This window comes from Branchiostoma belcheri, unplaced genomic scaffold (genome assembly GCF_001625305.1).
Source record: "Branchiostoma belcheri isolate BF01 breed outbred unplaced genomic scaffold, Haploidv18h27 scaffold398, whole genome shotgun sequence".
NCBI classification, from domain to species: Eukaryota; Metazoa; Chordata; class Leptocardii; order Amphioxiformes; family Branchiostomatidae; genus Branchiostoma; species Branchiostoma belcheri.
Window position 1 is genome coordinate 3,430 of NW_017804018.1, and position 27,333 is coordinate 30,762.

General features: G+C 43.2%; 1 protein-coding gene and 1 pseudogene across 2 annotated transcripts; both read left to right on the forward strand.

Annotated features, from left to right (window-relative positions):
* Positions 1 to 254: 254 nt before the first annotated feature.
* On the forward strand, positions 255 to 15,647 carry LOC109476861 (RING1 and YY1-binding protein-like). 2 transcript variants are annotated; one of them, XM_019777878.1, is made up of 4 exons: positions 255 to 403; positions 9,691 to 9,828; positions 12,262 to 12,531; positions 14,472 to 15,647. In XM_019777878.1, the coding sequence occupies exons 1-4, from the start codon at positions 366 to 368 to the stop codon at positions 14,728 to 14,730; spliced, it is 705 nt and encodes a 234-aa protein (XP_019633437.1). In that variant the 5' UTR covers positions 255 to 365; the 3' UTR covers positions 14,731 to 15,647. The 2 variants fall into 2 exon arrangements, with proteins under 2 accessions (XP_019633437.1, XP_019633438.1); XM_019777879.1 differs by having other exon boundaries at positions 259 to 403; positions 9,706 to 9,828.
* A 10,174-nt stretch (positions 15,648 to 25,821) lies between these two features.
* On the forward strand, positions 25,822 to 26,905 carry LOC109476856 (annotated as a pseudogene).
* The last annotated feature ends 428 nt before the right edge of the window (positions 26,906 to 27,333 follow it).

Below are 27,333 nucleotides of genomic sequence, written 5' to 3' on the forward strand. Positions count from 1 at the left end.
GGCGTAATCAGGCCGTTTTACACTTCGTAATTCGTAGGCAGCCTCCGCAGAAATCAACGTAATTCGTGATTGGACATTAGCCGCAAATCGTAAAGTCGTAATCAGCTCTGAGACTTTAACGTAATTCGTAATAGGCGGCGAAAATTTTGTGTAATTCGTAATCACTAGTACTCCCCCTTGCAGGCCCTCTTAAAGATCTTCCTCTGTCAATGATCTGGTGACCGCAAATAACCCGATAAAACCTGCCTTGGACTCTGATTGGCTTGAATAGGTCACATGACGTCTACCGCGCTGAGAGGAGACATCTTTGCTCAAGGCAGTGGAGTTTCTCCACGGAATTCTCCACAAATCGGAGTTTCTGCAGAATGACGGATAAGGGAGAACAAAGAAGAAGTCCCAATAGGTAAGAGGGTAATTTGATACTCTGATAATATTGAAATTTGATGCACTTATATGAAAATATTCTCTAAAAACACGAACGAATAGAGACGAATATGTCTGGTTTCGCGGGTAACGTTGGTTGTGCCCCCCTCCCCATAATTTAGACCCTCATACCATAGTCATCAGCTAGTGAGCGGACACACCAGACTGAATGCATATCAGAACAGCAAAAGTACCGAAGTAACGGGTTCCTTTCTCAGCACTAGGTGTACAGAGAGGTGAGGCGGCTTCCAGTGCCGAAGTTACGTCAACACTTGGTGTCCAGTGTCGGCGGCTTCAGCACTGGAAACTCTAAATCGACAAATCAAACCATGCCATTCAGCACTAGAATTCCTGTGTGGAGTTTCCTTCCGCACAGGGCCCCGAGTGCCGATGCCACTTTCCCCGCGAGTTCGGCACTGGGTGGCTAGTGAGGAACCCGTTACTTCGGTACCCTTGCATCAGAACTGGAAAAACCCTGAGGTTCCACCACACTGCCCAAACTGTGACGTCTCAGAGACCACCAATCACTACCTGTACCACTGCCCTCGCTATGACAACAAACGGCATCACATGCTGCTAGAAGCTGACAGCATACATGAGACATACAACATAGAAGAGGAAAACAGAGACACGGATATCGTCCACCCAAGCCAGAATGAGAGAAGGCCTTTCTGAAGCAGCAAACAAGCAGATGTACCTAATCCTCTCCCGGTACATTGAGAGTACGCACCGTTTCGACGTGCTCTCAATAAAGACACTCCCAGCTTCACATAAGCACAAGGCACCAAGACCAAACTACCTAGAGAGACTCTGAGCTGAACCACGCGAAAACGAGCACCAAGAGATCACGTCTAGGGATATATTAGATGTAAAACAAGGACAACAACAACAATAAGTTATATAATAACGGCAGTGAACCTTAATCTGACGCAACCTTAATCCGACACTTTTCAACACTCCTCTGTCTGTTAGGATCTAGCACTGATATGCAAAATCTTTTAATTGCTTTACAAACTCAATAAGGTATACAGCATAAAAACTTGAAACAGTGAGCTAACGAAGTCAACATGTTACATGGAGATGAGGTCATGAAATTTTCAGCCTGTTTTACACTGGTACGGCATGTCGTGGGAGGAAGCTTCCGGAAGGACAGTGGTCAAAACATAGACAATTTCTTCTTTACATCCTCATGCTATACATTCAACGTCACAGCGAATAAAAAAAAAACAATTAATAAAGTGTCTGTTGCTGACAAACCACTTGCCTAGAAGTGTCCTTCTTTTTAAGCACAGAGCGAGTTTGTTACGGTCATTCAGCGGCTGATCGAACAAAACCGCCATTTTGAATACTTGTTGTTGTTGTTGAAGACGATACCACTAGTCCGTACGTGGACGTGGCAAATGATCGCAACACTTGTATATCGCCAAAATTAATTTAGTGACGAATACTTCGGAATAGTGCAGAATAAGCTTTCTGTATGGTAAAATTATCGTAAAATTCTTCAATTATTCCATATTCAAATATTTCTTGCAACGAAATGCCCCGCCGTAACTGATTCGAATGTGGTCCCCTTCTTTGAAAATTCAATAGTCCCAAGCCACGTGATCTGATGTAGCGATGCCGGCGGTGCACCGGCCTGCCGACTGTTACTTTTGATGCCAATGATAACTAGTGTAAGTGTCTGTTGTTTGACAAAGGGATTGAGAAAAAGTGTTGTTGTGAATAGCAAAATTACAGGCAAACAGCTACACTGTTGCATGGCGTCGGATTAAGGTTTCGCTTAGAACAGAATACGCAGGGCACGGTGAATCGGGAGCGATGTTAAAGACGCAATTTTCCAGCGATATCTCAATGGTTGGGAGAGTGACACACACGTAGGTATGGCGTTAAAAACAGGCTACAAGATGCACTCAAGTGTCGGATTAAGGTTCACTGCCGTTACTATCCCAGTTATAGGATGTTTTCTTCTGAGTAGAAGATAGCGCTAATTTTTAAGTAATGAACAGCAGAGAGGCAGCAGCAGACTAGCCTGGGTACCATCCTACTTGTATGCCGGGGCTCCCACAGTCGCTTGCCTAAGAAGTACTACTTCTTAGGGAAGCGACTGTGGGAGCCCCGGCATACAAGTAGGATGGTACCCAGGCTAGCAGCAGACAGTCCATATAGAGCTTTTTACTGCACTCATCTCAGCTGGTTTAAAGACGATTTACCATTAATTCCAACGAAGTACCATTTTTTAAAGCCAGTGATTTATGACCCCCCCCCCCAACCTAAAATTTTAGTGCTATTAGACATATTCTTTCTTGTGCACATGTACTCAATCCATACTGATGAGTTTGGGATGCATTTATGCCATCTTAAACAAAGAAATTTTAACCATTACTTCTACGGAAAAAAGCACACTAAGTAAGTGGCGTGTTTTTTTTCCATAGAAGTAATGGCATGTTGGACCTAAAGTTTTGCAGTTTCATGCGGTAATTATCTAGGGTTCAAAAATATGCTATAATTCTACTGTAATGGGGGGGGGGGGTCCTAAGTTCGCTACTGTACCATAAATTTGTCACTTGATGGTTCCTCTATTTTTGAATTTACCTTAACTGTAGGGATGTTCCTGTATATCTCTGCAGTCATGATCAGGAGCTTTTCTCTAGTAGCTCCTCCATGGAACACAGTCTTGATGTAGCTGTCAATGCTAGTCTCAAAGCCATTGACAACTGTTCTTACTGCAAAGGATCTTTCTGTGATTTCCAGTTTCGCTGGGGGGATTTTTAATCTCAGGCTATGACTTCTCGTGTTGTATGGGGTATCAGGACGACTTGGACCGTTACCAACTCGGCCCATCGCAAATTTGGTCAACTCGGCCCACCGCCCTGGTCAACTCGGCCCACCATCCTGGTTAACTCCGCCCACCACCAAATCAACCATGTTGACTATGAAGTTTTTGAAGTCCAAAACTGCTGGTGCTTGGGCAATCAACAGGATTTTATAGAGACCACGTCTTCACCTTTTTGTTAGACAACTTTGAACTGTAAACTTTGAGTTTTTTTAAAGTCAAAACCCCGCATGCGCTTGGGAAATCAACATGGCTTTAACCGAGACCGCGACTTTTTGTTAGACAACAAAACTATTGAATTGTTTGGCTATAAAACGGGATCCAAAAAAGTCTAGTCATTCAGTGTACCGGAGAGCGACGACTTTGCCCATCGTTAACGTTGTGCCTACCACACGATACTAAACGAATTCATTTGTTTCACTATTTTAGTACATTCTTACTTTGTTTCATGACGATAATTATGTGACTGTTGTACCGATTACTTTAGTAGAAATACAGTCAAACCTGTACTAGCGGTCACCTTTGTATAGTGGTCACTCGGCCATAGCGGTCAGTTTTTGCCTGTCCCTTGAATTTTTCCCATTGACGTAACCATTAAGAATCGTGTCTATAGCGGTCACTGTTCAACGCGGTCAGCGGTCACCCCATTCCGGTCCCGCCGGCATGTCAACACCGCCGATAGCGGTCGCGGCTGACCGTAACCCGCTAAGCACCACGGCCGTAACACCACCCAACTCGGACTACAGCCGTTATAAATGAGCCTTGGGATGATTTTCCGATCGCTACATTACTAAAATGTGAACTGAAAATTCGACTCCATATGTGTATAAATAAAGGAAAACTTGGTTTTGACACGAAGTTTCTGCGGTCGCGTGTCTTTGATATCGTTTTCCCCAACGCCAGTGCCGTGCGTGCCGCATGTAGCTTTCAATGGACTCGGCCGCTCGGCAAAGATTACGGCCATTATCTTTACAAAAAAACTTAAGAATATCCACATTTGGTTTTTCGATTCCTTGAAATGCGTAGATATGTGCCCAGCGTCCGTTTTTCATAGGCATAACTCAAGAAATTTGGGATGGGAAAATGCGCTTCGTGTTTTCCAAGATGGCGCTTGTGCCAGCAGCAGACGGGTCAATTGGGGTCAACGGACGACTCCACTGTTATGGAGGTACATACACCGAGTTTTCATTAATCTTATAGAATCAAATGACGTAATTACATTAATAAATATTTGAAATACATTACTACAAGTAATTTAAGATGTAAATTTAAGACTGTACTAGATATTTTACAAAAGATATAAGCCTGAAAGGAGCCAATTTTCTGTTGACTACCACATTGGCATAATGGTAGAGGCAGACAACCCACGCGGGAAGAAACCTAAGCCGTAAACAAAGGAGTTTTTCTCTGCGTTTTCATGTTCAAAAACGACCAAAAACGGAAAGTAACTGGCAACTGACGGACAATTATTTTGCTGTTAACTAAATGGACAGCATCTTGGTACAAAAGAACTTATTTACGTGGTTGGAATTCGCTGTGGCGTATGTCGGTCGCGCGAAGCATTCACCAAAGAACAAAAACATGGCGATGTCGTTCTCTTACACTTCTCGACTTACTAGTAACGTGGCGATTGCGGAGAAACGATGGCGAAAGCGGAAAGACAGACGCCGAACTTATTCCAAAAGGTGGAAGTGATCGGACTGGCAGAGAGAGTGTGGAGAAATCGTCGAAAGCTGAGCTTAGATTAAATGAGTTTGCAGTCGGTAGAAATTTGCTTGGAGTTGACAGAAACTTTATTTTTGCTTGTTTTGCTTTCTTTCTTTAGCCACATGTAGTATGTACACAAGAACAGTAAATGACAACCAGTGATTTTGTATGTTTTAGTGTGAATGGTTTCATTATTTTTCAACCAAGTACAACTAAAGTTAGCCTGGTATCCAGTCTGATCGTGATTGGGGGTATTGGGGTGTTTAGGCAGGTTGTGTCTTCGGGGCCTCTAACTAGTAGTCTAAGAGCTTCCCCCGCCCAGTGCAACAGACCGTCCCAGTAGGAGTGTTACGCTAATCAGAGAGAGTATGCTCGGGGATTTGGTTTCCCCCAACACGATAGTTCGTGGAGGGCTAATTAATCTCTTGTGAAATACACACCGGGACGCTTATGTGAGGCGGGCGGGCCAGAGCTCTTGCGGCCCCGACCACGAATCAGACTGGATACCAGGCTAAACTAAAGTAAAAGAACAACAAATTATTGAACTATAACGTTAACAAGTAACGTTACATCCAAAAAGGGGTGCAATGTATGTATTCATATGTTTCAGAATAAAGACATCTCTGTTGGTACTGAAAGCATCATGTGTCGCTTTTTTTTTGGCGGGGGGGGGGTCAACTAACCGGCTGTTTCTCTATAGTGGTCACCTGGCCATAGTGGTCAGATTTGGCCAGTCCCTTGAGTGACCACTATAGACAGGTTTGACTGTAGTATGTAAGTAGTAAACCTTCAATCAACATCGTTCGTTGACTAAGAAGTAGTGCCAGTTGTAGTCGTTATACTTGTGTAAAAAGAAAGAAATTACATTACTTGAATAAACTTTTGATTGTAGATCGATGATATTTGTTCCAAAATTGACATTGTGTGTGCGTGTGTTTCTGTCTAAATTACTGTCTCCGCGGTATTGGGCCGAGTTGACCAGGTAGATGGGCCGAGTTGACCAGGTAGATGGGCCGAGTTGTCTGGGCCAAGTTAGTAATGGTCCGAGTCGTCCGACATTCGGGGTAACCAAGGGTTGGAAAAGTGATTCTTTTTCAATGCCTTAAAACCCTTTGAGGATTCTAAATACATGTACTTCCAGCATATCCCCTCTGATTCTGAACCTTCTGACTGCTAGGCTTGTCAGTCCCATCCTTTTTAGTCTTTCTGTATAGCATAAGTCTTGTAGCTCAGGGATCATTTTGCTGGCCCTCCTTTGGACTGCCTCAATAAGGTCTATGCCCTTCTGTAAGTTGTAACCATCTTAAAATAAACTAGAGTTCGGAGGACTCATGCCTTCGACAGTTTGATATTGTTTTGGGGGGTGTTGTGTGTATGTATAGTGTAGGTTTTTTGAAGATGATTATCGTAGTAATGTTATAGTGGTCAGAGAGTCTTTTTGTGAACGAAGCAACATACTATTTACCTAGCCTGTACCATGTCTTTCTACGGAAATACGGAATGTAGAATTCGTCATTTGGTACAGGGGTGCCTTGAGCATATGCTCAAAGAATGATATTTGCAGCTTTGGCATACATCACTTGAAAATGGTGTGAAACAGGTCTTTTCTAATTGTGTAAAATGGGTCTTTTTGCTATGCCCAAAGAACAAAGAAATATTTTTTAGGCAACAGCAGTTGCAAGGAAATGATCTAGCGTAGTTTTCAATACATTAGGCCACACCAATTTAATTTGTTGGTTCTCGGATTCGCCCCTTCGTTTTTTTCTGATTTGCAAAAAAAAAAAAAAAATTTGATTCTGGTCCTGAATCAACTGAAAAATGCTCATGTTTTGCCCCCAACAGCTGAGGAAAGTCCTTTTCTTCCTAGTTGTTACAGTTTTCCCATCTATCATTGCAGTGGTTTGATTAAAAGTTCACAATTCAATGTTCAAATTTTAACCCAGCCTTTTGTGTTGACTTCATGGCTCATTTCATAGCATTTAAGCCTATAATAGGATGCCTTAGACCTGTTTTTATTTTTATTTTTTTTCGCCCTGTCGCTTCATATTTTTTCTGATAAATTCCGAGAACCAACAAATTAAATTGGTGTGGCCTTAACACCTTTGGAATACTTGCTCCAGGTTCCAGGTAGAAAATACATGTGCAGTTTGTATCATCAGGAAAATAAGATATTTAACGGGGGGTGCCCTAATTCCGACCCATCCCTAATACCGAACTAGTTTGAAAAATCCTTGTTGCGGCGTTATGCATGGGAGCACGTGCCTAAAAATAACCACAAGAATGGACAAAGTTTTTGTGTTGATATCGGTAATCTCACAAAGTTTGTTTTAGTTCATACACTCCGACAACAGACGAGTCTGTGTGAATTCGACACTTGTTCAGGGGTTGACGAGCGTGTCAAAAATGCAGGTTTTGCTTTTCAGACAGCCACTTTGGAGCAAGTCGTGTAATCGTAAAAAGAGGACTTGTTTGGGACAGAAGACAGTTGTAGATTGTTTCAGTCATAATTTGTGTATTATAATTTCTAAACTCTCTTCTCAGATCGACCTGTGTTAAACACTGGGTCGGAATTAGGGCACCCCTGTTGCGATAGAACCTTTCACCGGCAAAATGACCAAAAACCTGTCGTGCGTTTTGCGAACCATTACGCTTGGGTGCAAGGCGATACACTCAAGTGAAATATGCAGCTTTAATCGTTGTGATCTTTATCTGTCAATATTATAGCTCATGTTGCGCGGGTTTTTGGTCAGATAAACTATTACCAAAGGCCTGTGCGTTTACATGGAACATAGGTCGGAATTAGGGCACATCCCCCCCCCCCGTTACCGCTGTTTTTGCCAAGATAATGGTATCTAGGGACTTTTCATGGGTTTTCTTACAAATGGACACGCTTTTCACTGGCACTAAGGGACCGTACAATATTTAGCGGGGGGGAGGGCCGGTCGTCTGAGGGTCGGGTAAAACATTTTTTCCTTGACCCTCCCCCCAGCTCAAAATTGTTTTCCTTGACCCTCCCCCCAGCTCAAAATTTTTTTTCTCGACCCTCCCCTTGACGTCAATAATATACATTGAAGAAAAAATGACGTTTTACAAGTCCAAAGGCCGGAAGACGTTCCTGCCCGCCTGGAGTGTAGAGGACGTCCAAACAATATATTGATTACATGTACTAGTATATTTTATAGCGCTGCATTTTGGGGTGGAGGACACCTCGAAAAAAATTAATTTGTCGTCCTCGATCAACAACGCTATGTACTGCTCTTTGAGAGGCAGAATTTGCCGAGAGAAAGGGAGAGATGGGGCCGGAAATTTTGCAAGCCGCCCACGGTTAGGCCGGAGAAATTGTCACATTTTTTTGTTTATCTTTAAAATAATACCTCAAAAAGTACCAGAGTTTGCTCCGCTGAGATTTGTATGGAACCCACTATCGTCTCGCGGCGAACCTAGGGCGGTCCGGCGGCATGCTCCCCCGGGAAAATTTTGAGATTTTTAACCCTCTGTAAACGTGTTTTCCTGCATTTTCGGGGGAAAATTTTGCTGCTATACGAAGCTAGATTTCTAGTACCTTGTAGCTAAGTTTCTTACTCGCTATTCGACTGCATGACGTCCACGAACTTCTTCCACAATACACAACGGGGATCGGGGCTTGCTCCCCGGGAAAATTTTAAAATCTTGACCCTCTGGAAACGCCATTTCTTGTATTTTGGGAACGCCTTTTTGCTGTTTTGCTGATACACAATTCTGAGTTTATCCGACCAAGTGTCTGCATGTGGCAAAAATAAGGCGTCCAAAGACGCATGCCTGGTGGGGACGTATTTTGACACACCGCCGGCGCCAGTGAGCCGCGGATGATACGATACGTCCGACGTAGATCGTGTTCGGGGCATTTTCCTCCGGAAAAATTAATTTGTAGATCACCAAAAACGTTTTTTCCCGCACTTTGAGAGGCAAATTTTGGTGAGAGAACGTCTGAAGTTATTTTGGATCTGGAGAAAAATATTTTTCCTTGACCCTCCCCCAGGCCCAAAAATTTTTCCTAGACCCTCCCCCTAAGCCAAAAAAGTTTTCCTTGACCCTCCCCCCCAGATGACCGGCCCTCCCCCCCGCTAAATATCGTACAGTCCCTAATATTGTATTTTTATCAGGAAAATTGTGCCAATGATGCTATACTGGGGAGTCCCCAAAATCACTTTCCCCGACGTCCATGTGCTTACCGGAGTGGTGCCTTTACTTGCCCGCGGCAATTAATTTGTTTTCTATTGTCTGAGGTGTTCCTTGTGACAAGAGCAAAGACTATATTTTTTTTCAAATTCAAATGAAGCACAGATTGAAAAGGGAAAAAACAACACAAAATCCCCCTGCTGCACCACAGCGTCGGGGGAAAAAATCACAGCGTCGGGGGAAAAATTCACAACGCCGGGCGAATGCGCTGGCGAGAACCCTGTTTTCCTATTAGGCTATTACATTGTACTTGTAGTTGTCAACTAAGTCTTCCTGCAGTTGAAATTTCCTTCTTATACTGTGGGAAACTGTTTTATTGGGATAGAAATTCCAAACTTTCCTTGGCATGCCCCAAACCTAAGGCATACCTAAGCCAGCAGCCGAGTGACCCTGGCTTCCCCTCAAGTCTGTCAGGACTGCTGGTCAGTTAGCTGTAGCTACATGTAGTTACTAGGGACCTGAAGCATTACAACATAGTCTAACTTCATTATGCCACTAACATAAAATAGTTCCCTTCCCTCCAGACCAAAGCGTGACAAGAAGACGGAGGCGGAGGGATACTGGGAATGCTCCGTATGCACCTTCCGCAACAATGCTGAGGCCTTCAAGTGCAGCATGTGTGATGTCAGGAAGGGCACATCCACAAGGTAGGGCACACACAACAGTCAACATGTATTGCTTATTTCCATATAAATGTACATGTACGACAGACTCAGACCATTGGACAACCAATGAATGTCCAAACAGCATCAGTATTGGTCATTGAAATCATTCAAATGCCAGTATTGTTGGAAGTCAGGGATTTTGCAACCTGAAACATACATTTTACGTTTTACAAATTTTATATATACTCAAGGCCTGGACAGTCTGGACCTTAACCTAAACAAGTTTCATCGAGTTATACATGTAACCAACTGTCTTTTTTAGTGGTAAATTCTTGTCTTTGTACAATGTACAGTCAAACCTGCACAGGGCAGCCACCCAGGGGTCATGAGAAAAGCGGTCGCCTTGGACACGTGGTCTCCTTTAGAGGGCCAACTTACAACATGAATGAGGCATAATTGTTTCAAGTCCTTTTATGTCAAATGCAGTAAGTATCGTAAGATCCCAGGGACCTTAAAATAAGGTAGATTAAGGTGGGTCAAAGTTGCGGGCAAGTGATTAATCAAATGCAAACAATAATTTTACTGAGTGCTGTTACGCACGGTGATCAAAAATAGAAATGAGCTCAATCTGCCTGGCTGTTTCCCATTAATCACTTCCCGGCTTGTGAAATAATGCACGATTTCTAGTCATTTTATCAACATCCTTGCCTTTACGAAGGAAAAATATTTTAAAACTTTAAAAACAATTTTGGTCAGCAAAGAATATTTACAGCAGCCACCTAACCCCCTTCTATCAACCAATCAGAGGATAGGCCATTTGAGGTGAACCAATCAAAGACCTATAGTAGTATTTACATATTGAAGATGGCGACCAAACCTGAATTTGCTTGCGGCAGTTTGTATTTATCTTTGACTAGTCTGGTAAAAATCGATGTCCGATGGCTTATCCTTCCATAGAAATATTCATATGGTTTCCAGCTTTTAGTCGACAGTTCTCCCTTTTGTCTTAGCAAACTCTTGGTGCTAAATAAGTGTTCCCTGGCACGTAACTGCAGCGAATTGCTAATGAAAATGACGGCAGCCTTAAGATCAGTGCTGAAAGATACGTTTTTACTAATCCTGAAAGATATATTTTTACTCGTGTGCCGACATTGGTTCTTTGCAAACACAACAATAGCGGGGCAAATTGGCTGTCAGGGCTCTAGCCAGCACCCATTTTTTTTGTCAATTGTAGGAATGGAATTTTGCAGCAGGTGAAGGAAAAAAATTTAAACCAATCCATCAGCCTTGACTGACAATTGACAAAAATCTTGGGGAAAAATATAAAAACATCCAAAGGACCACCTACAACCACTCTCAATCCCTTCAACACGGCTTGATTTGCCTTTCAAAATGTGGGAAATTGAACCGTTGACTGAGAAAAAAGCAGTCCCCATGGCCAGGTGGTGGGTATGAAGTGGTGGTCGCCATGGCAGGTTTGACTGTATAAATATCAAAATGTTCATAGATTTTAATCCAAATACAAGGTTTTTACAAGTTTTCCTGATTTTCAAAAGCTGAATTGTCAAATTTGTCAACTTTGAGATGCAATTTGCCTAAGTTAAAAAATTGTGCCCACTTAGTAGTTAATTTTGTTCAAGTACAGTGTACCATACACATACACTAAAAGTAAATGTTTAGGTGCAGACCTGTACTTTAAGTTAATTTTAAAGGTACAGGTTTGTTAGTTTTTAGCCCCAAGGCCACATCGACTTAATTTTATGGATGACATCCCCGCGCGCATTGATTTTCGCCTGTACCTAAAAAAAAAAGATCACATCCTCTGAAGCTCTGGCCTGGCTCTAGGCTTGGGTAGTCCATGCTAGTTAGCGACAATAGGGAGCTGGCTGTAATTCTGTAGGATGGCACCCAAAGCTCCACGAAGCTCCAGATCTCAGTACATGCGTACAGTGCCGATTCAAAACTTCGCAAAAAGCCAGCATGTGCCGGCTTGTCCTATACGTCGAAACTTTACAATACCAGCTTTGTATTCCTGTGGTATAGTTACTAGCATTTTTATTTTTGCCCACGCGCACTAGTTTGGGGTCTTCAGAGGGTGTCATCCATAAAAGTAAGGTCTACATTTTTATTGGCAGTGCAGTCTCACTGTGGTATAACAGTTTGCCATTGAAGAGATCCACAGCTGTGGGTTAGCAAATGTGTAGGGTCTTCTTGGTTAAAGACTATGTTTTCGATGGGTTAATGGTTGGTACTCAACAAAGTAAATAACTAGAAAGGCACATTAAGATTTTTAAATACATGTATTCCAGTGTTTACTTCATGATTACCATTTAACTTTAACTTTAACTTTGGATGCTTGCATAGGGTGGGACTTGTATTGATACCATGATTCAGTTTTGAGATGTTTTTGAAAAAGAATTGTACCTTGTCTCCCAAGTGAAAAGTAGTGTGACCCAGTCAATGTAATCTTTACAGGAAGCCTCGCCTAAATTCCCAACTGGTTGCACAGCAGGTGGCACAGCAGTTTAACCCCCCTCAGCCTAAGCCCCCTAAGAGAGAAAGAGAGAGGGGAGAAAAGGACCGGGAAAACGGAGTATCCGGTAGTGCCACCAGTCCCAATAGCAGTGCCACTGTGAGTGTGAGTAACAACACTGGTAGCAGCGTTGGGATGGGCAAGAAAAAAGAACACAGTGCTGTGCACACCAACCCCTCCAATACCAGCAGCAATAAGAAAATGAAATACATGTAAGTATCTTTTTACCTCCATGAAAAATGGAGGTATTGTTTTTGGTGTGTCTGTGTGTGTGTGTGTGTCTGTCTGTCTGTGTTTTCGCACATTTGTAGTCAGCATAACTTCAGAGCGTCTTTATGGATTATGATGATATTTGGTATGTTTGTAGCTTGTAGGAAGACAAAAGTCAAGGTCAAATATGGGCTCCCTGGTGGCTGACCTTGGTACTGCAGCAGAACTCCCATTTTTTGTATCTTTTGACCTGAACATGCTATGGTCCTGGATTTTTGGTGACAGATTTTCTTGTCAGGAATAAAATGGTGTGGATTTGGTCCCCTAGCAACTTGTTTTCTGGCAAAATCGTAGCCCATAAGTCCAGATAGGAACAACGTATTTTCATCATTTTTGGTATGTAGGTAACTGAGATGTACATAATTAGATGCAATTTAAGTGGACTTAATTTGCATAATTAGAGGAAATTCTATAATTAGTGTTTTATATATTATTACTTTTATCCATGTAATCTAATCTATGCCAGGTGGAACATCAATGGATACCAATTATGCAAATGATGACCTAATTGGCATAATTAATGTGAAAATTCTATGATTTCTTATTGGTGAATGATGGCAATTTTATACCTTGTGACGTGTGTAACATCACCATGCAAATATCATTTTAATGTAGAGGTCATTTGCATAATTAATGAGGATATGTTGAAATGAAGTATTGACAAAGGAAAGGAATTTTACGTGCAAAATATTGTAACTTGAATTTAGAAAAAGAAAATTAAACTATATTATGGCAGGGCTCGAAATACCCATGTGCAATGTGCAAAAATGCACATGATTTTCAAAATTTGCACTTAAAAATATTTTGAATGTGCAATTTTGCACCTAGAGCAGAAGAGGGGAGGGGGCAGTATACAATGTATTTCACTTTACAAATTGTGCATGATAATCAAGGGTAACAAATATGCAAAGTAAAAAGGATTTATTGCTCTTAAACTGTTGGTCTTTATTTGCTGTATAAAATGTTTTGATTTCGGGAAATTCCATCAGTTAGTTTTAGACTAGTGTTTGTAACATGTACAATGTAGAGAGTAGGAGGGGCGTGGGAGTCACTAGTGGCTCCCTGGAAAGCTAAAGCTAATGCCAAGAAATACCACAAATTTTCTTTTGATATTTTTCTTCTTGTTTCAAAGCTTTGTATTTTTAATTTTTTTCTTGAAAAATCATGCAAATAACACAAACTAGGAATGTCAGTTAATTCATTCTGGGTTTACATAATTTTTGCAGGATGCTTTCACTGACTACTGAGCCACCTGGAAAAGAAATCGTTTACCACTTTCAAACCAGCTGGAGAACAGTTGCAAACCAACTAAATATAATTTTGCACATAAAGTTTTCAAATTGCACCTTATCTCTTTGCCAATGTGCGTTTTTGCATGTACCTGAAAATTGTATTTTGAGCCCTGTTATGGTAATTACTATCTTGTTTCCAAAGTCAATGGGACATATAAAAAAACTCATGGAGATACGATGTCTACGAATTCTTGTTTGAGTTTGGAAAACCATAAATTAAACTAGATGATGATAATTACGACCTTATTTCAGACAAATCCCCCCAAAACATTTATATAAACTCTACATATTTCAGTAAATATGCCCCATTATCTATTTGGATATGTTAAGTAAGAAGTCCCATATTTTATATACATGCCCTGGGTTTACCGGTAGGTCCAGACTTACAAGACCTAAACCTCTGGACTTAATTCTGGACCTACATGACTTTTATTGTAGACCTGAACGTGGGCTTTGGTACACATGTACAGCATTACACGCAAGTCACTCAACTTTATAGAGTATTGAACAGCAGTATCCTGAAAGTTAACCACTGTACCAATTATCGATGTAATCAGCCAGTTTGCATTTGTACATTTCTGTCCCCACAGGCCAAGATTGAAAAATGTGGATAGGAGCACTGCCACACACATGGCCGTCACAGTCAACAACGTCACAGTTATTATCACAGACTATAAAGAAAAAGCCCCCAAATCTTCCTCAGCCTCCTCATCTATATCTTCGGAGCCCCCCAGCACAGTCACGTCAGACACACCCAGTACCAACACCACTGTTGCCATGGCAACCAATCTACAGGAGAGCCCAACGGGTCAACAAAATGGTGAAGTCACTATGAGAGAGCAGATGTAGACTGTGTCCTTTCTTTGCATCCTGACATCTACATTGTTAGGTAGACTTTGTGTTATCTGACATTAAACAAAGAAAATGATGATGTCATGTTACATGTATGACTCTTAAATGTAGCAAGCTCAAAAGGTACAAAGACTTAGAAATGTGAGTTTCCCTGGCAACTAAGCTTTTTGTCTTCATTCCCACTTTTATATCCTATTTGCATTATTTTGTGTATAAAGAGCCAAGAAAATTAGAATGCCTTCAATGTTATGTCTAGTAATCAAAATAGCTCTGCTGTACATGTACAGGGGTGCTAAGGTATTCATACATTTTGTACTACCCTAGTATTCACTACTAGGAAAAATTTGAATTTTACAGAATTCTCACAATTTACCACTGTTTAAAAGGAACAAACAACTGGATCCTTGCTAATTTGGACCAGCACCTGGGTCACTAGACATAAGTGTCGGGGAACTCTGCTCAACCCTGCTATCTCCATTTCTTGCTACAACATTTTTGTATTCAGTAAAACGTAGTAAACTTTGTATAAATACTTTAGCATACTTGTTGTCAATTACATTACAAGTTACAAATGTAGAAAAAGTGGTTTATATTGTATGTACAATTGACAGGTTACTATTGTCTACTCATGAGCTAGGAAATGTATGCTGCCCCCGTAAATATGTTGTCGAGAAATATGTCATGATAGGTTGCCATTATTACTGAAAGAAACTTCTTGTTACTTAAATCCTTACTTGACATACATGTAAAATAGCTTGTGAGAATTTTGTCATTCATGACCAGTAGTTCTACATGTATCAGCCCAGCAATCCACGGGAACAATCTAGACTTAGGCCACAGCAAGTAATCAGCGCATGCATTAATTTTCGCCTGATTTTCGAAAAAAAAAAACACACAAGAAATTTGAAGTTTACACTGAATCAAAACCATTTATTCAATGATTGAGCCAAAATTTGAAAATGTGGGAACCATGTTTTTTTCGGCCCGCCTTGTTATTTTTTCGCCCGCTCGCATTAGATTTGGAGTCTGCAGAGAATGTCATCCATTAAATTTTCTTGCTGTGGCCTTACAAGTCGTGACCCTAACAAAGTAGGTTGAAATGCTTATAGTTATTGTAGGCGCAGCACCACTTTATTACTGTGGCTGCTGCTATTCTGCATGGGATGGACGTATGAGGAAGTGTTACCGAACTCACCTCTGTTGGTCTTCAGGGAAGAAGTCGTACAAACTGATTGGAATACGTCATAAATGTTTAATCTTCAGTAGAGTTAGTAATACAAACTGAAATCCGCCCTGTTCTACTTCCGCCGTATAAGTTCGATGTTTCTGAATTTGCTGGTAGAGTTCTTGTTGGTAATTGTATTCCTAGGGCAGTTTGATTTCTTGATCCCAATTCGAGGAACAAAGCACAAGTTCTTGTTAACTTCTTGACGAGTTCTTGACAAGTTCTTAGCAAGTTCCTGGTGAATTCTTGGCTAGTTCTTGGCAAGTTCTTGGCGAGTTCTTGGCGAGTTCTTGGCGTAAAACTGGTATGGTCTCATCGTCCTTCCACAGAATATCCTCTGGTATCTCCTGGACCCTCTCTATCCAGGCCTTTGATAATCCTTTTCTGGATTTCCTGGATCCTTGTATCCAGGCCTTTGTAATCCTCTTCTGGTCTTTCCTGGGACTTCTGTGCCCAGGCCTTTTTGGTCCTAACTCACGAACCACACCAGACTTCTGTCTCTCTGCTTGTGCCTTATGCACTGCCTGTCGCCTTGTCTACCTAAGTCCCAGACAGACGGGCTCCCTACCCTGGTGCTCAGGGGGGCAGGGAGTTGGCGGGAAGCTATACTAACTTAATCTACTGGCGGGAAATTCAAAATTGGAAGTTGGCACTTACAACTGCCTTAACCAGTTCTTTATTACCATTGGCCACAAATTGGCAGAGACTTTTAAAAATCAATCTGCCAACCTACGCATACAGTGCCCTCAGAGATATAAAAACCTGACATCCACTTTCAGCTTCAAACAAGTAAGTGAACTGTCAGTGTATGAGAAACTGAAAGCTTTGCAAAGAAACAAAGCAACTGGTCTAGACAAAATACATGCAAGGCTTCTCCAGGTAGCAGCACCTAGCATATGCAAACCTCTAACTCACATTTTCAACTTGTCTCTCTCTACTAGCCATATACCTGCAGACTGGAAGACAGCAAGGGTCACACCTATACATAAAGGGGGGGAGACAACAGATCCAAATAATTATAGGCCCATTTCTGTACTACCTGTTATTATGAAGGCTTTTGAACGAGAAGTACACACACAGTTCCTTGAATATTTACACCAAAACAGTATTCTGTCCACCCAACAGTCTGGTTTTAGAAAAGGGCACTCTACAGAATCAACCCTATTAGACGCTAAAGACTATATACTACATAACATGGATAGGGGTAGTCTGGTGGGAGTGGTATATCTGGACCTTAAGAAGGCTTTTGACACTGTTGACCACAAACTACTGTTAACCAAACTGTCCTGGATGGGAGTGCAAGGTGCTGAATTCCATTGGTTTGCAAACTACCTGTCAGGGAGACAACAAGTTGTCTCTTTGAACGGGTGCACATCAGAATACCTACCTGTCACTCTAGGTGTTCCCCAAGGGTCTATACTAGGCCCTTTGCTGTTCAATATATTTATAAATGACTTACCGGATATTGTCACTGCATGTAAAGTCTGTCTGTATGCTGATGATACAGCAATTTTCTGTGCCAGCAACAATGCAAAACACATCGAACAAACTCTCAACTCTGAACTTACTGGTCTAGCTAGGTGGTTCCAATCAAACCGTTTAACGCTAAACATATCCAAAACTAAATGGATGCTATTTGGTACTGCCAATAGATTAAAACTTGCACCTTCTCTGAAACTTTGCATTGACCAGGAGATCATAGAGAGAGTACAAACATTCAAATATCTTGGTGTTTATCTTGATTGTAATCTATCATTTAATGAACATGTAGACAAGGTTTGTGGCAAGGTAGCACAGAGAATTGGGCTAATGAAACGCCTTAGACCTTGCCTAACCCTCAACATTGCTGATATGCTGTATAAAGCCATGATATTGCCCATTTTCGACTATTGCGACACGGTGTGGGAGGGATGTGGAGCCCTCAATTCAAGCAGAGGCAGCTTCAAATTCTACAGAACAGAGCTGCCAGAGTAGTGCTGCAAAGAAGACTACGTGAGAGCAGCACTGACAGCCTCCACCAGATGCTAAACTGGAAACACCTGACTGAAAGAAGATTTGAGCATGTGTGTGTAGCAGCATTTAAATGTCTGAATGGCTTGATGCCCACATACCTAACCTCAATGTTTTTGCACAATTATAATCTTCATACATATCACACCAGACAGACTACTATTACTTACCAAAATACAATACCACAACTGGTCAGCGAGCATTCGCTTACACGGGTGCAAAGTATTTCAACAGACTACCAGCTGAAGTAAGGCAGTTTCAAACTTTAAAACACTTCAAGGCAGCTTTAAAGACGACCTCTGACCTCCAATCATTTTGAACGGAAAACGATTTATGTTGATTATGATTTGAAGTTATGTTTTCTTGTTAATTCCCTCAGTTCATGTTGAACTTCGTATAATTCATTTATTTATGTATAACTTCCAGTTATATTGATTTCATTTACATCTTTTGTTATGTACTTTGTATAATTTATTATTCTTTTACTTATTGTACCCCTCCTGGGCCTCCTTGGAAATCAGCTATTGGCTGAAGGAGCTACCCAGGTGTCTTTGAAGATTAAATAAAATAAAATAAATAAAATCGCGAAATGGCTGCTGTGCGAGGCCCCATGCGTCAGCGAACCAAGAAGCAGCAGCTCGAAATCAAGACTACAAAGAGGGGAAAGCCTACTCCTACTTTGAGAGTAAGTGGATTAATGATGAAGTACATTACCACCCCATAGGACCTGACAGCGACGCTTGTTCGTCAAGACTACATGCACGCCTTCAATTAGGAACATTCCCCACACTTGCTGGGTTGCTGTGGACAAGAAATCTGGGAGGATTCTCAGTGCATACTGTAGCTGCTTTGCTGGGTGAGTTTTAGTTTGTATATCATAAATACATTTGAAATCTAAAATAATTTTCATAACCTAAATATTCCTGCAAAAAACTGATTCATGCATTGTTAATGAATGGATGAATGAATCTTATCTTATAATAACCAGTTTATATATCGTATTATAATTAACCTGAATTTTGTTAAAAGCATACAAAGTAATACAAGTATTATCAATTATTATTGTCATCATGAAAAGGGTGTCACAGATGAACGTTCATGCTAACATAATAAATGCATATATCATGGTTGAAAATAGTTTAGCAGAGCCACAACTATAGATATGATGATTTGCCCTTATGCTTACTTGTTTGTCTTCCTGTAATAACTGCAATCATCATGCAATAACATTCAATATGCACAACTTATTGTATCTCAAATGACATTACGTTCTAGGAGGATCAAAAATGTTGACAAGGAAGAGCTCAACTAGGACAATGGAGAGGTTGACAAGGACACAAGAGAGGTCACCTGAGACAAGGACAAGATCACCCGAGACAAGGGCAAGGTCACCTGAAACAAGGGCAAGGTCACCCGAGACAATGGCAAGGACACCAGGGACAAGGGCAAAGTCACCTGGGACAAGGTCACCTGGGACAAGGGCAAGATCACCTGGGACCAGGGCAAGGTCACCGGAGACAAGGGCAAGGTCACCTGGGACAAGGGCAAGGTCACCTGAGACAAGGTCACCTGGGACAAGGGCAAGATCACCTGGGACAAGGTCACCTGGGACAAGGGCAAGATCACCTGGGACCAGGGAGAGGTCACCTGAGAGAAGGGCAAGATCACCTGGGACAAGGGTATGGTCACCTGGGACAAGGGCAAGGTCACCTGGGACAAGGGCAAGGTCACCTGAGAGAAGGGCAAGGTCACCTGGGACAAGGGCAAGGTCACTTGAGACAAGGTCACCTGGGACAAGGGCAAGATCACCTGGGACCAGGGAGAGGTCACCTGAGAGAAGGGCAAGATCACCTGGGACAAGGGTAAGGTCACCTGGGACAAGGGCAAGGTCACCTGGGACAAGGGTAAGGTCACCTGGGACAAGGGCAAGGTCACCTGAGAGAAGGGCAAGGTCACCTGGGACAAGGGCAAGGTCACTTGAGACAAGGTCACCTGGGACAAGGGCAAGATCACCTGGGACAAGGTCACCTGGGACAAGGGCAAGATCACCTGGGACCAGGGAGAGGTCACCTGAGAGAAGGGCAAGATCACCTGGGACAAGGGTATGGTCACCTGGGACAAGGGCAAGGTCACCTGGGACAAGGGCAAGGTCACCTGAGAGAAGGGCAAGGTCACCTGGGACAAGGGCAAGGTCACCTGCGACAAGGGCAAGGTCACCTGGGACAAGGGCAAGGTCACCTGAGAGAAGGGCAAGATCACCACCCCATAGGACCTGACAGCGACGCTTGTGCGTCAAGACTACATGCACGCCTTCAATTAGGAACATTCCCCACACTTGCTGGGTTGCTGTGGACAAGAAATCTGGGAGGATTCTCAGTGCATACTGTAGCTGCTTTGCTGGGTGAGTTTTAGTTTGTATATCATAAATACATTTGAAATCTAAAATAATTTTCATAACCTAAATATTCCTGCAAAAAACTGATTCATGCATTGTTAATAAATGGATGAATGAATCTTATCTTATAATAACCAGTTTATATATCGTATTATAATTAACCTGAATTTTGTTAAAAGCATACAAAGTAATACAAGTATTATCAATTATTATTGTCATCATGAAAAGGGTGTTGTGCTTCCCTTGCATATCATGTCTCTTGAATTTTTTCCCTTTAGTAATGGAAATTGACTGATGAAAACATGTCTTTGCAACAGGAATTAGTTTTGTGCACATTGTAGTTTAAATTTGTTATTTTACATAACATAAAACAAGTCCTCATCATGGTGTATTTTTGTAGACTTGGTTCAACGTGCAACCATGTGGCTGCCCGCATGTTCAAAATGGAGCACACCTTCATGGTGGTAGCCTCCAGACCTTGTACATCCAAGGAGTGTAGGTGGAATGTCTACAGTGGAAGGTCCGCTGCTGTGTTGGAGGCGAAACGTTAACCCATCAGTGAGATATGGAGTGGGCAAAGCCCAACTACCACAAAGGAGGTAAGAAATTGATACCAAATGATGTCTTGACATTACAACTGTTGTCTTGATATTAATATATGTGAAGAGTTGTGTCATGTCATGCTGTCTCGCTCTGGTTGGTATAAATCACTAAACACTGCTTTCTCTCTCTTCCTGTTGCAGCAAACAGAACGCCAATCAACAAGACCACAAAAAAGCTCTTTAACCCTCTGGGAAACAGAAGAAACATGCCCACAGCAGCTGGACTCTTGGATGCTATGTATCCGTCATGTCAAGACTCTACAGTTTTTAAGTACATGTGCCATGACAAACCCCCACCCCCAACCTATCCCCTATAAAGCTGACTTCAACTTGGGCACAGAAATGGAAACCGAAACCGTTGTCGAATCCACACCCCTGCTCAGTCTGTCAGAAATGGCTACCAGGAAAGAGACAGTAGATTCCTTCCTTGCTTCATTTAGAAAACCTTATTTAGAAATCCTGTGTTTTTGTTGCCTCGCGCACTCACTCCAAACTGTCCATAAATTAGCTTGGTGGGGCCTTACTAGTTAGGCCCTCATGATGTACATTTCTGTAACTCAATACTTTACACGGTCATTCCAGTAATATTAATAACAGCCGCGCGTCGATCGCCACAGGACAATTTTCCCCCGTGTAAACCGGCGCACTGGTTACCAAGAGTACACCAAATCCACGAGAGAAGTTCACCTGATCACCAGCCGGCAGGTCCTCGTGGTGAAGCCTAAAGGCTGCGAGCTGTCAGGCTCTCCTCTGATCATAGCGTACGGTGGAGGAGAACATTACGATGGCGTCCGGCTGCCCGCGCGGGCCGGGTACCGCTGAGGTTCCGGGCCGGGCCGGGAGCAGCTCCGGGGTGGGGATCCTGAGCTTTGCGGGGCTGGGGAGGACTGAAGTGCCGAGGAGTATTGATCCGGATTGAGAACAGCTCCGGGGTGGGGATCCGGGGCTGTGCTGGGCTGGGGAGGACTGAAGTGCCGAGGACTTCTGATCCGGATTGAGACGTGCTGGCTTGTGAGTGTAGGGGACCCGGAGTTGAGATTTCTGAACCGGGGGAAAAAGTATCGATCCGGAAGGTGGAGCCACAGTGAGGTGTACTGACCAGCTGGTAAGGTAAGAGAACGTTAATAAAATCTTGGTTAACTCTCCCGATTTAATAGTCAAAACCTATCAATCTGCACATGGTGTAAATTTGTACAAATTGCACACATCTTTTAGATCTCTCAGCAACACTGTATATTTTACATACAGCAACACATATTTTTATATGCTTTCTCCATTTCATCTGGGAGTAAGAAGCTGTCATATGAGGAGTTGAAAACAAAACTGGCAGTTATCATTGGAAGAACAACGACGACAGAGATTGAGAGGAGAAATCGTGTTGAAAGTAATGTGGCCGGAAACAGTAAGACCACAGAGGAAGATAATCCTTAAGAAGCAAGGCAGGTTAGGAAGAAAGTCACTCAGAAGAAGAGCACGACAGCAGAAGCTGAACAAGCTGGAGGTATAGTTTCTGCTGAACGAGTGTACCTTGATCCAGAGAATGTGAACGTCCTCCTGTTTCTCAACAAGAACACTTAAGTTAGACCACTTTGTCACAGGAGTGCCGGCTTCCCTTTGCGTGCCATATATGGACATTGCATCTTCCCCGATCTGGCACGTGCCAGACGGTCTCAAATGTCTAGAAGTTCATCACTGTAGCATTTTTGGACATTCTCCCACAGTGAACTATCAATCAATCACGAACTATATGCGTTGACCGGTTTTTATCATGTATACGTCATGCAAGTCCCAATGGGATTCAGTGCCTTTATGTACCTGTAGTTGTCTTGTATGTCCACGGTGATGTTCTGCCTAATTGAATTTGTGATTTAGTAACGTTGATGTTTTAGTTGTCTCGGAGTTCTGAATAAATTATTGTTCTCGGCCAAGCCAAATACATGCTCCTGTTGTGTTTATATCCATTATGGTCGGCAAGGGATTCTAGAGCGTGAAATATCTTTTAGCTATGCAAAAATTATGTTTTCTCTCACAGAACAAGCCACAGGGTCCGGAGAGCTGGAGGCTTATGAGCTGTTCCAGGAGGTCCAAGATGGGTTGCAAATTGCCACGACAACAAGCTCAGAAGACCCAGCTGTCGCAGTGGAAGAAGAAGATGACGGGGGAAAGGAAACGGGAAAAGAAAAAAGGAAAGGGAAACTCAAAGAAAGAAACATTATGTCAAAGAAATGCTGGAGAAAACGGGGCCTGAAGGAGGCCTCGAGGATTAGGGCTACCCCATAGGTCAGAGTACATGGGAGCCTGCAGATAACATTCCACAGAAGTTTAGGGATACATGTCTTTTAAAATTTAATCATTGACAAGTTTATATATTGTAGGGTCATGTCGCAGAAATAGGTCCCTGAGCAAGAAACATTTCATTATGTTCTGAGTTCCAAAAGTATAGAGCAAATGCTTAGCTGCCCAGAGAGATACAATATGGTAACAGATGGACCCACAATTTCATCTGACGGCTATTTACGTGACCATTGTGATGGTAGTTTGTTCAGCACTCACCAAATATTTTTAATACACAACAATACGTTACAACTTATTCTTTATTATGATGATAATACTGAAATAGACAATCCCATCGGCACTTTTGCTGGAAAACATAAGGTTGGCATGTTCTACTATAATCTAGGTAATATTGACCCCAGGTATCGCTCTAAGTTGGAAGCAATTCGACTTGTTGTTATACTGGAAACAGACCATTTTAAAAAGTATGGCTATGATGCTGAATTAAGAGTCCTTGTGAAAGACTTAAAAATATTGGCAGAAGGATGTCCCTTTAATGTAAATTGTAATAAAGTTATAATGAAAGGAGATGTTGCTTTTTGTGCTTGTCTTGCTGTAGTTTGTTTTAAACAAGGGGTTGCCAACCACCAGTGCCGCCATTGCGAGTGCACATTTGAAAATGTCAAAGATGTTCCCGTTGCTACAGCAGTGGAACTTCATGTCCCCACAGCAGGCTGACGCACCATTGCAGTCCGTCCTCTATATAAACATACACAAGGAATACATGACCGCCTACAACGAGAATTTCCTCGAGCACAAGGAGTTCCATACATGAAAATATGTTGCAAGAAGAACAGAAAAATCAGAGGCTGAAATACATTGTAATGGAACTAAACCCAAAAGCTTATATAATAATTACTTTACAGGGGTACATCATTCTGTGAGGAGTACCGTAAGGTACCAAACGTCTGGGGTGTGCTGAGCTGTCCCGTCCTGATGCTGACAGCCACGGCAATGGTTGAGGAGATAATATGTGATCTACATCTCTCAAATGTGGAGATGGTGTCTGTTCTACCAAACTGGTACACAATCGACCATTTAAGATGGCTGCCACCCACACACGTTCATAGGTCTCAGTCTCCCACTAGAGCTGCAATTGTTTGTCTCAAAATGGGCCTGACTAACAAGGAGGAGGAAGATGTTATTCCGAGTCTGACAAGAATCCTGCCTCATACATTAGTGGCAGAGAAAATCTTAGATACTCAAGAGTGTCAACATGAGAACACCAAAGAAAATGAACAGAATTACACATATTTGAAGAATGTCCCAATTATGGCAGACCACTCTATGAACTCATCTTTAAGACACGAATATCACAGGGTGTATATATGCACTCTTCCATTACATTGCATAATGTAATGAAGATAAAAGTAACAAAGATGGTATATGAAGCGAAAAATGGTCTCCATAGGCCATGTATTGTTTCCCTAGAATACCTCAATGGTGGGGCAGGGATTCCGGCAGTTAGTCCTGACTTCGCAGCTGTTAAATTGTTTAACCTCTTCGGTCATGAAGTACTGCAAATGTATTGGTACAGGCAAGGGTAATTTCATTGCTAAGCATATAAATATGACTCTGGCCATTGCACGTAGATATGAAGTGAGTGGTGATGTACTGAGTGCCACCACCCAGGCCATGCAGGCAGTTGATCAAGGAGATGCCACATGGATAAGTGCTATCACTACGAACATTGACAGTCTACCACCTGAAGACAAGAGTGCAAGTATGGGACCATTGAGCAAGAAGGAGATCGGTGAAGCGCAACGTCGAGACTCAGCCATTAGAAAGGTAATTGAACTGAAAGAAGAAGGGAGGAATCCCACTACCCGAGAGAGGCAAGACAACTCATTCGGCACAAGAGAGTACATGCGGGAGTGGAAAAGGCTGCAGATCGATGATGAGGGCATTCTCCGCCGGAGAGCTGGTCCAGTTCTGCAAATAGTGCTTCCAAAGGACTATAGAAACGTTGTGTACCAAGAACTACATGACAAAATGGGCCATCTGGGAGCAGACAGGGTTGTCAGCCTGGCAAGACAACGGTTCTACTGGCCAAAGATGCAGAGAGACATAGTTGAATACTGCACCTCCAAGTGTCAGTGCATTAAGCGCCGGAAGCCAAACATTCCAGACAAAGCTCCACTTACTAACATCATCACCACTGAGCCGCTACAACTGGTGTCTATTGACTATGTCCACCTGGAAAGGAGCAAAGGTGGCTACGAGTACATTCTGGTGGTTGTGGACCATTTCACACGGTTTGCTCAAGCATATGCCACCAGGAATAAGGCAGGGAGAACAGCAGCAGAGAAGCTCTTCAATGACTTCATTCCTAGATTTGGGTATCCTCTCAAGATTCACCATGATCAAGGAGCTAGCGGAGTTTGAAAACAAAACACAAACACGAGTAGCTCCTCGCGGTGACACTTCTCCGTCCCAAAACTTACGGTCCCTGCTGGTCGAAGTTGGCATATGGCGTAGGATTTCCCCGCTCCTTTCCCCTTGCCTAGTCTACCAGTTTTGCAATGACCGTAGCTCAAGTTACCGTAGCCAGGAAGCCTGGAGGGTGCACCGGGCAGTTGGATACAGCCGTCGGGATGGCGGACCCATGCCGCTGCGCCCATGCCGCGCAGAAGCTGGCCGTCTTCGGCGCCTGCCTCGCCATTTTCTCGCTGCTGTGGGTCGCCTGCGCCACGGTGTACGTCGTGTACGTTCGGCACGAGTTCGACCGGCAGCTTGCGGAGGTTCGCCGCGGCTGCTCCCCGCCCGACGCCCCGGCAGGACCCTCCCCCGACCGCCGGGAACGTGAACGGGAACGTGAACAGCGAACCGGCCGCAGACGACTTTCAGTTTGGAGCGATGTCGGACGCAGATAGCGAAGAACATGCAGAGGAGGAAGTAGAAGGTGATGGGGTCATGAAGAGATCGGCAGGAGTAGAACCGCCTACCGAGGGGTCTGGAAGGAGGAGGAATCGCCGGTGTAAGAAAGGCTGCCCAGGACCACCTGGCCCCAAGGGAGATACAGGAAAACCTGGAAGGCGTGGCCGCCGAGGCTCACCAGGTCCCCTCGGCATGCCCGGCATCAATGGAGCTCCAGGCATACCTGGTGAGGTGGGCCCACCTGGACCGATGGGGCCAGAGGGGGCAAAGGGAGAGGCTGGACCACCAGGTGTGCCCGGGGAGCCGAAGACAGATACGTCTTCGTCCGTGATCCATGTGCAAGGTGCGGTAGACTCTGCCATTTCTGCAGGGGCAACTGGGAAGTTGCAGTACTGGCAGCAGGCGCTGAACACAGGCGGGTACACGCTTCACGCTAACGGGGAGATAGAAGTGCACGAGGACGGGTACTACTTCATCTACAGTCAGGTCATGTACTATGACCCCTCGCTCATGATGGGTCACAAGGTCATGGTCGACGCCGACGAGTTTCTTCGGTGTTCCGAGAGCACGGTTGCCCCTGACAACCGCTACAACACGTGCTACATGGGCGCGGTGAGGAGGGTGAACGCAGGCAGCAGGGTCTGGGTCAAGACGCTGAACCCCAACAGAGTTATTGAGCTTCAGCCGGAGACTACCTACATGGGGATCATCAAGCTTCACAGTCTCTGACACACCTAAACTTTATTTCTGTGTCTTTCTTAGCCTCCACAGCATGCCAAAAACTGGGGGTTTTGGGGGTCTTCCAGGGTCTTTTGGAGCTTTTATGTGCTATTTTTTTATTGCATATAGACAACATAGCCGGCCTGGTTGAATTACCCCCGTTTTTAGAACTGGGCTAATCAGAAAACAGCCGAAGACCACCAAACCCCCAGTTCTATAAGCCTGCTACAGAGGCTATGTCTTTCTGTCATTTTCTTGAGCGTAAAGTGTAAAAAGAGGGGTTTCATTTTCAAAAGTACAATCAAAACTGGGATCTGGTCTATATGGACAGGTGGTCACTAAAAGTTTGGTAGTGAGATGGGTGGTCCTTGCAAAGAGGTGGTCACTTGTACAGGTTTGACTGTAAAGCAGGAAAGTTGTTGACTCTGTTTTAAGAT

What these genes read in the sequence shown, in the direction of transcription:
- LOC109476861 (XM_019777878.1), top strand. Translation starts at nt 366, where the DNA reads ATGACGGATAAGGGAGAACAAAGAAGAAGTCCCAATAG. An exon ending in CAAAGAAGAAGTCCCAATAG is followed by an intron (nt 404 to 9,690) that starts GTAAGAGGGTAA and finishes AACATAAAATAG; the next exon opens with TTCCCTTCCCTCCAGACCAA. An exon ending in AGGAAGGGCACATCCACAAG is followed by an intron (nt 9,829 to 12,261) that starts GTAGGGCACACA and finishes TAATCTTTACAG; the next exon opens with GAAGCCTCGCCTAAATTCCC.